This window comes from Morus notabilis, unplaced genomic scaffold (assembly GCF_000414095.1).
Source record: "Morus notabilis unplaced genomic scaffold, ASM41409v2 Scaffold1440, whole genome shotgun sequence".
Taxonomy (NCBI): Eukaryota; Viridiplantae; Streptophyta; class Magnoliopsida; order Rosales; family Moraceae; genus Morus; species Morus notabilis.
In genome coordinates, this window is record NW_010367424.1 from 10,787 (window position 1) to 25,849 (window position 15,063).

The following is a 15,063-nucleotide window of genomic DNA, read 5'->3' on the forward strand; positions in this document are numbered from 1 at the left end:
CTCTAATTATGAATTATTTATGGAGGATTGATCTATATGCAATGATTATATCAAATGGACACTTCACAGTTTAGAAGTAATTAATGTTTATAATTTCAAGAGTGCAATTCTAAGTTTATAGTGGAGTAACTATTGGAATTAATAGAATTAATTAATTAATTAAAGTGTTTAATTAATTATGAATTTTATTGGAGCTCGGGATTATAAGTCCATTAGTCCGCTCATCGTCCTTGTAATTCTACCAGACACAGAAGGTAAAATGGGAATTTTAGAATTACGGAATTCTAAAATTAAACACTCAAAAATAATTAATTGAGAATTAATTATTATTTAAATAATGTGATTATTTAAATTTGAATTTGAATTGTGAACATAATTTAAATTTATCCTTTTAAACTTATTTGATAAGTTGTTTAATTTAGAATTCAAATTAATTTAAGTTTGACTTAAATTCGAATTTGAATTTGAATTAAAATTGGACTACAGGGTAAATGATGATTTTCTCTTCCTTCTCTATTTAGTATTGGCGCCACATACAAGGGATAGAAACCCTACATGGCCGGCCACTTAAGGGATAAGGTGTAGGAGATTTTTTGTTCCAAATTCAAATAGGAGATAGAGATTTGATTCCTTTTTGAAGTTTGACTTCTACTCTTTAAATATGAGAATGATAGAAAATTGTGTAGACAATTTTTGAAAACATCTTTCTGCCCTAATTATTGAGTGTGGCCGAAATTTCTCATAGGGAAAAGAGAGGAAAATTTTTTCTCCAAAAAAATTTCACATCGTGCATGCGTTGGTGTTTGTGGAAATTCGAGTGTTATTGAAACCTGTTTTGTCTTACGTGTGCCCACACACACGTCTACGTGGAATCAAGGAATTGATGTAGAAGACTTCGGTTTTCTAAACACAAAGCTTGGAGCAAGGATTGTTTGAGGTCAAAGAATTCAAGTTATCGACCTAATCGGTGCTAGGTATTATTCTTAATTGACTTCTTAATATATGAATTAATGAGATTAATCGAATAAATTAATATAATCTATAGAGTATCTCAAAGGTTTTATGAAAATCTTTGTTATACACGATCCGCCCTACCGCCACGTTTCCGCATCCGAATTCGATTCGGTAACCAATAATACTTAGCTCATTTCCTAACTTCTACTACTTTTGAACTATAAACTCCTAAATTTTAGGCTAAGTTTTTCTTTTCCTGCGCGGACATAAATTTAAATTATTATTTACATACCATTGTCATGCATATGCAGTTTGTATAATAGCATCATGAGTACATGAATAGACTTTATGACTTAAGGTTGCTAAGCATAGCCTCATAGTCACGTGATCTTTACTTACTTTACATAATCCATTCATGTCCATACATATTAATTACATTAAGTGTTTAGCAGCGATTTCAAAATCCATAGTGCCTCCATTATCCACTTGCCCACATCCCACTGCTACATCATTTTCTGCACGCCCAGCATACAAGTTTCAGGGAGCCGGTACCTTACCCGATCTTCCTACAACATGAACAAACTTAATGAGCTTTCGCTTAGCAAGTAACAACAGTTCACAAAAATTGCAAACAGTAATGCATACCCATATATGCATTCATGTGATACATCCTAACATATTTTCTAAACTTTTAGAACGTTTATCGTATTATGCTTTCTTGTCTTTCATTTCATATTTCCTTACAATTGTCGTTATTGTGTCGTTCGTTTTTCTAAATTTTCTGAACGTTTATCATATTGTATTTTCATTTCTTTCATTTCGTACTTCTTGATGAGTTTTGTTCTTTTATTTAGAACGTTTATCGTATAGTACTTTCTTTTCTTCCATTTCATAATTCATTCAACTTTTATTCTTGTGTCGTTCTTATTATTTTCTAACATTCTGAATGACTTTCGTATTGTGTTTTCATAGCTTTTACTTCTTGTAGGCCCCGTCCCGTTGTACCGTTGCGTAAATACCTAATGAGGAGTGGAGGAGCTACACAAAATAATCAACTCACTCATGGTTTTATAATAACCACCCTTGCGGAGGCCGGTATAAACAGTTTTAGTTTTTTCCTTTCTTTTATCATCATTTCTTTATACATCGTCTTACTGTCATCTTTTCTTATTAGGACAGTAATTTTAATCTTGTTTTGCGTCTTTACGCATTTCTATCAATTTTCTATCTAAACATCATGCTCCAAACTCGTGCATATTTGACCAATAATTACCATCTTGGACATGTTTCGGAAATTAGCCTGAAACTAGCGTGTAAAGTTATTTTTTAGAAAAACGCTACACAAAAGTTGTTCAGAACGAAATTTCCTTCAACTTAGTGTTGGTCAACTTTTGAAACTTAGCTTTTATCTTGGTTTGCTAGCCCATAATAGCACCGGATTCCAATTTTCGGGTTAATAACCTATTTTTCAGTTTTGGTCTAAGACTTGAGAATTTTCATCGTTTTAGGTTTCCACACATCTTCGATCACCCAATCAACTTATTTTTCACACCTTATTCCTCTTATTCTTTAGTCCAACCGAAATTAGTTCATAACCCTAAACTAAATTTCGGCGGCGTTCCGCATGATTTTTCGTGTTTCCCGAGCCATCCATAGCTCGTTTTATCCGTTGTTTTAATCGTTCAAATACATATCACAACCTTTCTCATTCTTTTTATCATCATAAACATCATAAGCTCTAGGGTTTCACCACTATTGTCACAAGATTTCTCCCTAAACAAAATGCTAAAAATATAAGTCAATAACCGAAAATTTATTCTTTAAACATCAAGTTTTTCAGTACCATTCATAATCATAAGCAAATCATCATTCTTAGCAAATTCTTTTCCATAATCTCTATTGTTCATAGACGTGCAACCAAGGTGAAGAATGAGGAGAAAAATTAAAATTTTACCTTAAAAAGAAGTTTAAAAAATATTGGGCTAAATTATCAATGTTGTATGGTTTCGGTGTTATCTTTGATCCTAGATTAAAATTAGAAGGTTTAGAAAGTGGATTAAAAAACTTAGGTGACTTTTTAGATATCGATTGTTCTGACCAATTTCCTATTATAAAGGAAAAAATATTATCTATCTATAGCTTTTATGAAAGTAGGTTTAGAAACACACCTCGTTCTTGAATGTTTTTGAGTTGAAGAAAAAGAAGAAGAAGAAGAAGAAGACGATGACGACTCCGACTCAAGGTCAAGGAAAATCTGGGAGTAGATATTCATCAAGAGGTGGCCGCAACAGCGGCGGCTTCAACGAGTTAATGGCGTACCTGAGTGATGGCTTAGTAATCGACAATAGTGAAATGTTTTATTTGGTTCAGTGGTGGAGGGCACGAGCATTAAGTTGGCCGATCCTAACTCGACTGGCAATTGATATTTTTTCGATCCCAGTCTCCACTAGTTCATCTGAACAAGCCTTCAGTACGACTGGCCGAATACTTGAGGAACGTAGAAACGCATTGCAACAGGATATTGTTGAAGCTTTGGTGTGCATTCAGGATTGGGATCGTTCCGACCAACATTTACAGGATACAATTTCACCGACAAGCCAAGAATGGATCGATGAATTTAATAGATTAACTTTTAATTTTGAAGACGATCCTTTAGCTTCAAATTAAATTCTATTATTGTAATTTATAAATATTTATTTACTTAGTACAGTGTTATTGTAATCTTGTATAGACTTTGTAAGTTCGTCAAATTTGTAATTCATCCCAGAATGATTGCACTCTTTTTTCCTTACCAAGTTTTTATCCCAATTGGGTTTTTCTTGGTAAGATTTTTAACGAGACAATTATGAATTACAAATTTAAAAATTAATAAATAAATAATTTTTTATATAGTTCGTGTGCATTTCAAATTTTAAATTGTAATCTCCCTAATAATTTTTGTATAATGTTTGCAATAAATAACTTAAAAATTATTTATATACATACCAATACCATATACAATTAATAAACAAAATTATTTATAATAGTATATAAATATATAAAAAATATTAAAAAATTATGTCGGGCACTCGGGCGGTTCAGGCTGCCCAACCGGGCTCAAGCAGCCAAAACTTGCCCGAAGCCCGTCCAAAGGCTTACTTGGGTCAGGTTGAGCAGCCTAAAAATTCGGGCTCAGACAGGTTCAATCATCGGGTAAAAATTTAAAATTTTCGGTGGTCACGGGTGGCCCGTCCAAAGTTTCAGCACTAATCACTATCATCATAATTAATTTCAAAAATAAAATAGCATGAAAAACATATGCAGCTACAAAAGTAGGGATGGGTATTAGTTAATTAATTAAGGCCTTGTTTTTACCTATTCGAACTGAGATGTGATTTTACGTTAAAATTTTTAACTGTAAAAAAAAAAGTTAGATGTGACTTTTTGTGAGAACTTTTAACTGTAGCAAAACTTGAATTGAAAACTCGAATTGTTCGTTATTATAATTAATCATTTCTAGGCCTTATTATATATTTTAATCTTACCATACAGAACCCACATCGGTCAAGTATAGCGTGCTCAGTATGTTTTCCAGTTAATCATCACTATCATCATATTTAATATTAAAAATAAAATAGTATGAAAAACATGCAGCTACAAAAGTACGGATGGGTATTAGTTAATTGATTGATTATACACATACAATTGCTATCTCTCTTGTTAAGTAGGTTAATTATCTATTTATCTGCGTATAGATTCTCGAGCTTTCCTTAATTTAATTATTTATAGATATAAGCAAAGAGAAAAAGTGAAATAAACCTCTTATACTGAAATTTTGTGATGGCTTTGCTATCTCTTTTCTTGGTTTTCTCTATTCTGGCCCCATATATACCCAGAAGGTGTAAGATTTTCCACTTTACGACTTTCACGTCTTATTTATTTGCTTTTGATATGTATCATAAATGATCTATAATTACATGATGGTAGAGGTATCAAACTTCCAAGAGATTTAATTATCAGAGTGAAATTATTATAGTACTCCTCTAATTTAATTTAATTTTAGTCACCATTCTAATTTAATTAAATTTTAGTCACCCTTCTAATTTAATTTAATTTTAATCACCATTCTAATTTAATTTAATTTTAATCACCATTATTAACAAGTCCCGCTTTAGTTTTACCATGTGTTATGAAACTTGTTTTATTCTTTCTTTTTTTCGTGGCGAGTATTCTTTTTCTTACATATAAAATAAAGAGTCAGATTGACTTGAGTCTTGACCTTGAAACAAGAAAACAAGAAATATTGAATAGAATAATATTGCTAATTTATTTTGCTCTATTAAGTTACATGTATACTTGATAGAATACAGTAACAAACCTTTGTTTTTATAAAATACATATTGCACACATATATGGATAGATCATCACAACATTACTAATAAAGCTTCTAGGGCCCACCAGGGAAAAGCAAGTCTATCAGTTATTCATATTGAAAATAACATTACTAATAGTAATGGTAATTAGTTACGACTCAAACTGTATAATAAAGCTTTCATATTTGGCAACGCTTAGAGCCCTACTAGTGCTAACCAACACAACTAATTATAAAAAGTAGGTCTCATCTATTGGCCTCATGTTGAGAGTCACCTGACTAATTTAAAATTTGTTGTGTTGTTTAGTATATAGTAGTGTCCCAAGTACTTTTTTTATTTATATATATTATTATTTTACGGAAAAACTTCGATGAGAGATCTAACACCCAAAATAGGAGTTATCTTATAAGTGCTAAACCCTGCATCAAAAAAGAGCTTAGCCCACTCTGTCTCTTTCCTCTCTCGGCCAGAGAGTAACACCATCATCAACATATCAAAGAAGAGTTGAGTTTCGTACGACTGATGATCATGATCATGAGCATGATGATCATGACCAATGTCCTTGTTGTTTTGCTCCTCCACAATGACCATGTCTACTAAAATCACTTTCCCATTTTTGTTGCCTTTGCATGTAATTGCCACTTTGCATCGCTCCAGTAATTTTACACAGTCTTCGTCACTCCAGTCGTGTAATATCCACTATTTTGTTAAACAGATAGTCAGATTAATATTATTTTGTGGTTGTAAATAAAAACACACAAATACATGAGCATCTGTTAGATATAGTACCAAACAAGGCTTTCATATAAGTATACTTTTATATAGGACTCTTGCAAACACATCTATATAATTTCAATGCATAAAAATCCAACAAATTTAGTTGGCCAGCCCTAGCCTAGGCTTAATTTATTGTTAGGTAGTTTTAGAATTATGATTCATACTGTTGAAGTAAAGAGAATTGAGCAATACTAAAAGGTACCAATATTATTGAGCGTCATATATTAATTAATAGAGAGTGAAACATACAACATGAGACCTAAATATAGAGCGTACTTTATATATATATATATATATATATTTTAAGTGAGAGCCTACTAATTTATATTGGTGATGTTGCTCAACTCCTATGTGAACCTAAGCAATTTTCAGACACAAGAATAATTAATTACCGTCTTAAAAGCCTAATATTAATTGTTGTATATATGAATGTTAAAGAGTTATATGAGAATATTGAGAATATATGTATATATATATATATATATTTCTTACCTTCACGAAAATTGCATCTGCTGGAGGAATTTCATCAAACATGTCCCCACCAACAAATTTCAAGTTCTTACTTCCCTGCAAATCAGCAATAACATGGGGTAGATCAAACACAGTGCATGCTAAATGAGGAAATGCATATGCAATGGCCTTGGCCACCGTCCCAGTGCCTCCTGCAAGATCAACCAAGGATTCCAATCCCTCGAACATGGATTTGCACTTCTCGATCACCACGCTCGTGACCAATCGCGCGTCACTAGCCATGGCCTCATTGAACAAATTTCCCAGCCTGGGATCATACTCATTGTAGTCCCAAAATTCCTTCCCATGTGTTGTGGCAAATGGAGTAGGATCATCACTTTGGAGCCAAGTGCTAATAGAATGCCAAGGCTTAGTCATAATAGGGTCAAGCATAGACAACAAGAAGGGTGTGACACTCAAGGGATTGTCCCTAAGAAGTAATTTGGAAGCATTTGTGAGGACATAACCTTCTTCTAATAGGTTGGTTTCCCCAACGACGACTTCTTCGAGAGCAAAGAAGCCGGAGTTGACCAAGATGCGCATGAGGCGGTAGATCAAACGAGAATCAGGCCTTTTATTTTGGTGGATTGGCAAGGAGGATATGAGTTGTGAAAGAATCATGGGCTTGCCATGACTATAAATGGCATCTGGTATACCTAATTGAATGGCACATTTGAGGGACATGGAGTTTATGAAGTTGAAGATTTGGTTCCAAATGTGGGCTTGAGATTTAACTAGCTCAGTGGCATTTATTTCAAGATCATGCCCAGAGCTTCTCACTACTTTCTCCATGTTATTGTTGGTGTTCTTTGGTATTATTTTGAGTTATGTATATCTTGAGCTGTGAATATGTAATGTAAATATATAGAGAGAGATTTTCGTGTGTGTGACATTGAGCTAGGCAACTATTATTGCCCAGATACATTTTTTTTTTTTTTTTTTAATGAAGAAGGGCCTAGGTACATGTTTCACGTTATAAATGTTAGTGATTAAAATATTGAACTCTACAGACCTTAATCTTATCTAGCTATCTATTGAATCTTTAAAAAACAAAAATCAACTGGCAATAAAGAATTACCAGCCTACCAAATTTCATAGTTTTCTATATATATTTTGTATAACGCTGCATATTTAACACATGTATAATTTTTTTTTTTTGAAATGAACACAAGTATAATTTAACACATATATATAATTTAACCAAGAATTTAAGTGCAGGCTGCCAACGCATTCACACTTGCCCCTTCAAACTGCACCTAATTCCTAAGATCCGAAACAAACCAACAACTAGCCATAAAAGTATAAGGATCATATTTAACTTTAGTATAAACGCATTTTTGAGTCGTCACAAATAATCATATTTCTCACGTTTAGTTTTTGGTGAAATCTTAAAAAGATTATATGCGACGACAAAGAGAAAATTATCGTCGCAAATAACCTCAAATTATTTACGACGACAAATATCGTCGCAAATATCATATTATTTGCGACGCCTTTTCGTCGTAAAAAATGTATCACCTTGGCGGCAAAAATACACGCCATTGAAATTTGCACTCCAAAATTATTTGCGACGACATTTAAGTTATTAGCGACGACATGGTTATTTTATTTAACGGGAAGTAATTGCAACGACGTGTCGTCGCAAATATTTATTATTTGCGACAACAAATATCGTCGCAAATGGCCTTTATTGTTGTAGTAAGTATGTTTTTTCAAGATGTTGAATATACCTTATTGTTGACGGTGATTTCTCGTCAACAAAAACCGGCCGGGTTACCTCTTGGTTTCCCTTTGGATTACCGGCCTATGTGTTGAATATGTGTGAAAATTTATTGTTCGGGGTGTATGGTGTGTATAGTTTGAGATGTGCACAAATAAAGGAGACAAGAAGTTTTATAGTGGTTTACTCTGTAAAATTAGAGCTACATCCACTGTGGTTGTATATTTCTTTTTGAGGGGATTACAATTTACATCAATTGCTATCTCTCACTCTCTTTTTTCTCTTCTTGGATCTCCACCCCCTCCTCGTAGGGGGTCTCCCTTCTTTTATACTGGGCTTCCTTCACTGGGTGGGTTTCCCTCGTAGGCAGAAGCACTCAAGTGCTCTCCCTTTTTAGGCCCAGACGTAGCCCACTAATCAGCACTGTTCACTCAGCCAATTAGTCTTCTATTACGGCTCTGTGCGTCCCTGTAACACTCTTCTGTCCCCTGTGGGGCGGTTTAAGAGCTCGCAATTAATGCCTGCAGACGTCCCCCACTTTTGTACGCAACTTGCCACGTCCTCCAGAGAACGTTCCCTTCATCGCCAGCGATGCTTAGCCCAATCGTCCTTCTTGGTGGTCGATTCTGCGGTCGAGGGATCTTAGTGCCTTAAGCTCGACAGCACGATCTGTCGATGCTAGAAGGAATCGTCGCCCTAAGTTGGACTTCGTGCTTGGGCTCTTTAGAGCTATAGACGTCGAAGGTTGTTGCTTGGCGGGGAGTAGTTAAGGCCACATATCGCATTATCGTTCGTCCAGGTGTCCGTCACATTTTTCCGCACAACACTTATTAATAAGATTAATGTGTGAACATATCATGAGCTGATTTAATAATTAAAGTTTCAATGTTTAAATTAGGAATAAGTAAAGTGAAATATATTATAAAATATTTCCACTAGAAAAAGTAGTAGTCGTCACAACTTAATCGTTATGACTAAAAGTGAGAAAGTTATTGGTAAACACAATTATTTTCTAACCACGTACTCCCGTCATAAACCAATGAAAACAAAAAGTTGAAAAAACTTTTTAATAGTAGACAATAGTTTTATTTTGGTGACAATAAGTACTCCCAGTGCTCATCCTAAAAAAAGTTACCTATGGTCACAAAAAGTTCACCAATATATAGATAATGCTCACAATTAAAAAAATATTATTAGTGGAAAATTATGGTAAAGTTGGGATTATCATTTAATTACAAAAAAGTTTTGTTATGGATATAAAGTTGTCATTAGTTAATAATAAACTATAAGGGTAAGAATGAAAGAAGATAAGAGAGAATGAAAAACTATAAAGGTTAGTAATTATAAGCTATAGAGGAAAGAAAAGATTTTAGTTTTCTCATGAGTTATTTGATATGATATGAAGGAAAGAAAATAAATTTACCATCTCTTATTTGATATTGAAAGTGAAATCAAAAGGATAGAAAAACTATTATGGAACAATATAATTGTATTAGTTTGGATGAAAAGAAACTAATTCTTCCTATCAAATATCTCGACTTATAAATTTCCATCCTATACCTCTCCAATGTTTTATTTTCTTCCACCTTTTATTCATACCAAACAGACCATAGGTACCCCGTTTTATTTTCTTTTTCTTTTTCTTTTTTGTTTTGCAATATATAATGTTGATGGTCAAATTTTGCCAACAAAAATCGGCCGGATTACCTCTTGGTTTCCCTTTGGATTACCGGCCTGTGTGTAGTGAACGTGTGAAGATTAGTTGAATATGTGTGTTTGTGTGTTAACCAAATCATGCATAGATAAACAACACAAGGAATTTTATAGTGGTTCGCTCTATATAATGAGAGCTACATCCACTGTGATTTTATATTTATTTTGAGAAAGTAACAATTTACAACAATTGCTCTTATTCAATCTTTTTTTCTCTTTGTTGGAATCTCTCAACCCCTGCCTTACTTGGGGTCTTCCTCCTTTTATACTGGGCTTCCTTCGCTTAGGGGGTTTCCTTCCTAGGTGGAAGCACTCAAGTGCTCTTCCTTTGTAGGTCCAGACGTAGCCCACTAATCAGCACTGTTCACTCAGCAAATTAGTCTTCTATTACGGCTCTGTGCTTCTCCGTAATACTTTTCTGTCCCCTGTGTGGGGCTGTTTAAGAGCTTGCAATTAATGCCTGCAGACGTCTTCCACTTTTGCACGCAACCCGTCACGTCTTCTAAAGAACGTTCCCCTCGTCGTCAGCGCTGCTTGGCCCAATCGCCCTATTTGGGTCCTTTCTGCGGTCGAGGGATCTTCGTGTCTACGGCGCGATCTGTCGACGCCATAAGGGATCGTCGTCCTAATTTGGACTTCGCGCTTTGGGCTTTCCAGCGGAATAGGAGGGGTCCGTAGACGTCGAGGGTTTTTGCTTGGTGGGGAGTAGTCAAGGCCACGTGTCGCATTTCTGTTCGTCCATGTGTCTGTCACATTTTCCCACACAACAGCTACCCCCCAGGTCGAGGGTTCCTTTCAGGCGGTCTCGGACTTAGGTTCGGTTGTCCTTCCGTGCTTTGGGTGTGGGAAACCGGTCCCGAGCCTTCGTTCGCAATGATGGCCTGGGCGCTTCGGATTTCCTTCGGGGGACGCAACCGTCGCGTCGATTGATTCCCCATGATGACGTACGACCTTATTTTGAAAGGATGAATATGGGCCCTTAGATTGCGACCTCTCCGTTTCCCGCCCTATTTTATCACCGTCTGATTCGGGCAGGATTCCCTTGTCGTTGGATTTTAAGATCTTCATCCAACGGTCAGGGTAGAGGATGTCCGTTCCTTTAAATACTCTCTACGAACTTGAGAGCCATTTTTTCAAAACTTCAAACCCTCTTCGTACCTGTTGGACTGCCGCCTTCTTCGTCGGAATCCTTACTCTCCAACCTCTGGTTCGTGCTTCTTGCTCTTCGAGGCGTATCGCGAAGCCGTTCTTTCTTCAAGACTTTCCCGAGAATCCTTCTTCACCGGTAAGCCTTTCCACCCTCGGTATGCTTTTCTTACTTACGGGCCGCTCCTCTCCTTTTGTTTGAACCATGTGTATATGTATAAAAAATGTGTGGAATGTAGAACTTAGGGAGACTTACTTCATTTTGTTTTTCCGCATTGGATAGTTCTGTCCCCATCTCTTTGTTGTATGCGCGCTTCTGGTTTCTGGGTTCTAGGGAACCTAGAATTCTATGAGCACTCGCCGTTACCATTCTCATATGACTGGTCGATGTCAAGTTGAGGCGTTTGCGTAGTCATCGCTTAGAAGCCATCCTTTCTTCCTCTCGACGTTAGGCTTTTAACTTAGCTTATTGTCTTTTTAATCACCAGAACAATGGACCAAAGTTCCCCCAGTCGAGAGGATTCTCCTGTCGTCCGTCCAGACCCTTCTTCTGTGGTGGAGATCTCATGGTCTTCTTTGTCTTCCAGCGTCGACTCCGTGCTGGGCGACACTGAAGATATCAGAGAAAGATATGAACCGGCCGACGACTTCAGAAGTGATTTCGGCAGCGTCGAACGGTTTCTGGACGAGATAGTTGAGCGGATCCCCTTCACCGGGGGTAGAGTAGGCGGGGTGGCTGCCTCGACAGTAGATGCTCCCCTGGCTGCCACGAGTGGTGAGCCAGATAGGCCTTTCTTCACAGCCGACATTGTGGCGTCAAGGGTTTGGAACAAGGATATCATCCGGGCTATGAAGGAAGGATACATCGACGGGAGGTGGTTCGAATACCTTCTCCCAGACATGCATTTTAGAACCAGCATGCCGCCGACCGGATACCTTCCGGTCTATACTAGAGCGGTTACGGCGGGGATGACCCTCTCAGTTCATCCCTTTGTAAAGGACTACTGCCATTTTTATGGCATTTCCCCCGCTTAGCTAGCGCCGAACTTCTGGTACTGCTTCGCCGGTGCCTGGATTTTATGGCACCAGCAATTCGATATGGAACTCCCTTTGGATGAGTTCCGATTTATGTACAAGCTATGCCACGTCGCCAAGTGTGAGGGGTGGTATTTTTTGAATGGTCACGGGAGGTCTCAGCCCAGATTTGGGAAGCTTATACTGGGTATTCCCTCGTCGTCACACGAGTGGAAGCCCATGTTCTTCATGATTCGGGGGCCTTTCAACTTTCATCCCAACGATCGCCTGCCCCGTCAAAGGCAGGTGCAGGCGGCGTTTGGGAATATGGGTAAGCCTCTTGGCTTTCTTTTATCTGACTTTGCTTTTTGTTCATGTGCTGATAATCTTTTACCCTTTAGTTAGCCAGGACCGGCTGAAGTTTTCTGGCAATAGTTTGGTGAGGATCAAGAAGGCTTTCTCTTTTTCGTCAAAGGTTCGCCATATTGGCACGCTTCTGACTGAGGCCAACCTTCGCACCGCCGGTTTAATTCTTGATCTCCCCAACCCTTCGGACCTAGATGCCATCTGCGCATACTTCCACCTAAGCGACGAGGGTAATTCCTGCTTTCGACGCCTTCCCTTATTACGGTTCTTGTTTTTCAAATGCTGATCATATCTTCGTCTCGTCGTTCTCGCAGAGATGGCGTCACTGAGAATTCAACTTCCTGGCAGTCGGCAATCTGGGCCGAGCCAGCAGCCGCCATCGGACCAACAGCCCCCGCCGAGCCAACCACCCCCGTCGAAGGGAAAGAAGAAAGCTAGCTCTTCTTCCCACGTTCCGAGGAGCAAGAAGACCAAGGGCCCTTCAGAGTCGGAGACGGATCTTGGGCGGAAAAAGAGGCGTAAGGAAAAAACGCCGGTGGTAGAAACGTGGATGCCGACAGTTCCTATTCCTGACGTCGACATTTCGTTGGCGCCAACAGGTTCTCGGTCTTCTGGGCGCTGGTTCTCCTCTCGGCGCCGACCGTCATTTTGTCCACCGTGGCCGTCGTTGCGAGGTCTCCGTTTGGCCCTGAACTCTTGTAACCTTCCCTCGCGGATTACTCTTTCGATTTCATCAATCAGGTCGGCCGCGGGAACTTGCTGCGCCGACCGGAACCGATGAAGTCAGATCCCAGCCGAAGGAACTAGAAGAAATTCTGTAGGTTCCACGGCGATGTCGGCCACCACACCAACGATTGCGCCGACCTCAAGGAGGCCGGTTTTTGTTGACAAAATTTGACCGTCAACATATAACATTCAAGTTGTAAGGAAAATGTGGATGCAAATATGACAATTAAGTTGTCTCATTAAAATATTTTTCTATGTCCGTCATTGTTACAGGGCTGAGGCTCGCACTGGGAGAGGAACTGTTTTGATGGATATTTTTTTTTTCTGAAAATTTTCGATGGATATGTTTTTGGACTTCTTGTATTCTATAAAATAAAAATAAAAAAATAAAAAAAATAAGCGTGTAAAAGTGTACGGTGGGGTCTGCTATCAAATACATGTCATAAGTACTTCAATGATCTCTTATTGCCTTCACCCGTTGATTCTTAGTTGTTAGGATTTTATTAGTTGGCATATTTTGGAGTTGAGTTGTACGAAATTTAAAAACAAGGTCAAGTTCATTTTTGACGTTTGTGGACAGCTATGGGAAGTTTATTTCTGACTATTTGCACCAGATTTGGAATGATTCTCCACCATAGAAGGAAATCAAAGGAAATTAGCTATGGAGCTGATTGGTTCGACTTTTGGTGGCTATTTGATGAGGTTCTTTTGGAAAGAATCCATTGGAAGGGAAGTTGCTTTGTTTAGGGTGATTTTGGTGGGAGAATAGATGGGTCTGTTGACCAGTTTGGAGTGCATATATTTGGTTTGCAACCATGAACGTGAGAGAGCTTTTTGAATCATATATTCTGCAGCAAAAAGACTACTTTGATGCTCGTTGAGTGAAAAAAAAAACAAAAAACAAAAGGTGGTTCTTTGAGAGAAGAACGTATTACTTGCAGGAGAAAGTTTTCAAAGACGAGTGGTACTCGCCGGACAAGGCCACTAAGAGGATTCTCCACAGCGGCGACAACATCAAGGAGGGAGTCTTTGAGTGTGTAATCTCGTATATGTTAAGTTATAAGAAATAATAATGTATATTAATACTCAAAACATGTATTTTTTATAGCAATTAGTGAACACATAGCATGAAAATATGTATATTGGCTGATTTGTTGTATTTCATGTTAAATATAAACGACTTTACATATAAATATACACGATTTACCTGTAAATATACATAATTCATGCACAATTATACAAGTGCTTGACTGGTCAGACACTTTCTAAGTGGCTGACCGGAGACAATTCCTATATTATATATCACATGCATGCGAATGTGCATCTAATCTGATGTTCAACAAAGAAATGACGTAAATTATATTGACATATTTGAGTGTAGCAGAAATTAATAATGTAAATCAATATTACCTTCTTCCTCATGATATACCTTCAGTGCAATTAGTAGGCATGATATTACTTCCATTAAGCACACATCTACCACTCTCTGTTAGATTTACAAACCATATTATCTTTTGCATCAAATTATTTTCTTTTTTTCTTGCAAGGAGAAAGGAAGTAAGGCTCTAAAATATTATATAGAGAAAATAGTTATACTTATCCTTAGAGTGCACGAATCCAGAGTTTTACCATTTATTCTTAATTAATATCCTTTTAACTAATATATTTATTTGACTAAAAATGATATTAATTAAAAATAAAGAGTAAAAATTCATACTCATGTAGTCTAAGAGGCCGGAGAAGACCTGCGGTGGCAAGGCCTTGTGTCTTGATTTTTTGGAAAAT

General features: G+C 37.2%; 1 protein-coding gene across 1 annotated transcript; it reads right to left on the bottom strand.

Moving 5' to 3' along the window:
- Window positions 1-5,660: 5,660 nt before the first annotated feature.
- Window positions 5,661-7,385, bottom strand: LOC21384542 (probable O-methyltransferase 3). Its single transcript, XM_010112363.1, has 2 exons — window positions 6,576-7,385; window positions 5,661-6,005 (listed from the first exon to the last, which is right to left on the bottom strand). Exons 1-2 carry the CDS (start codon window positions 7,383-7,385, stop codon window positions 5,661-5,663), a joined length of 1,155 nt encoding a protein of 384 aa, XP_010110665.1.
- Window positions 7,386-15,063: the final 7,678 nt, after the last annotated feature.

Bases quoted from the DNA above. Each gene is read 5' to 3' on its own strand.
- LOC21384542 (XM_010112363.1), bottom strand. From the start codon at position 7,385: ATGGAGAAAGTAGTGAGAAGCTCTGGGCATGATCTTGAAATAAATGCC. The intron at 6,006-6,575 runs GTAAGAAATATA...TTAACAAAATAG, and splicing joins CAGATGCAATTTTCGTGAAG to TGGATATTACACGACTGGAG.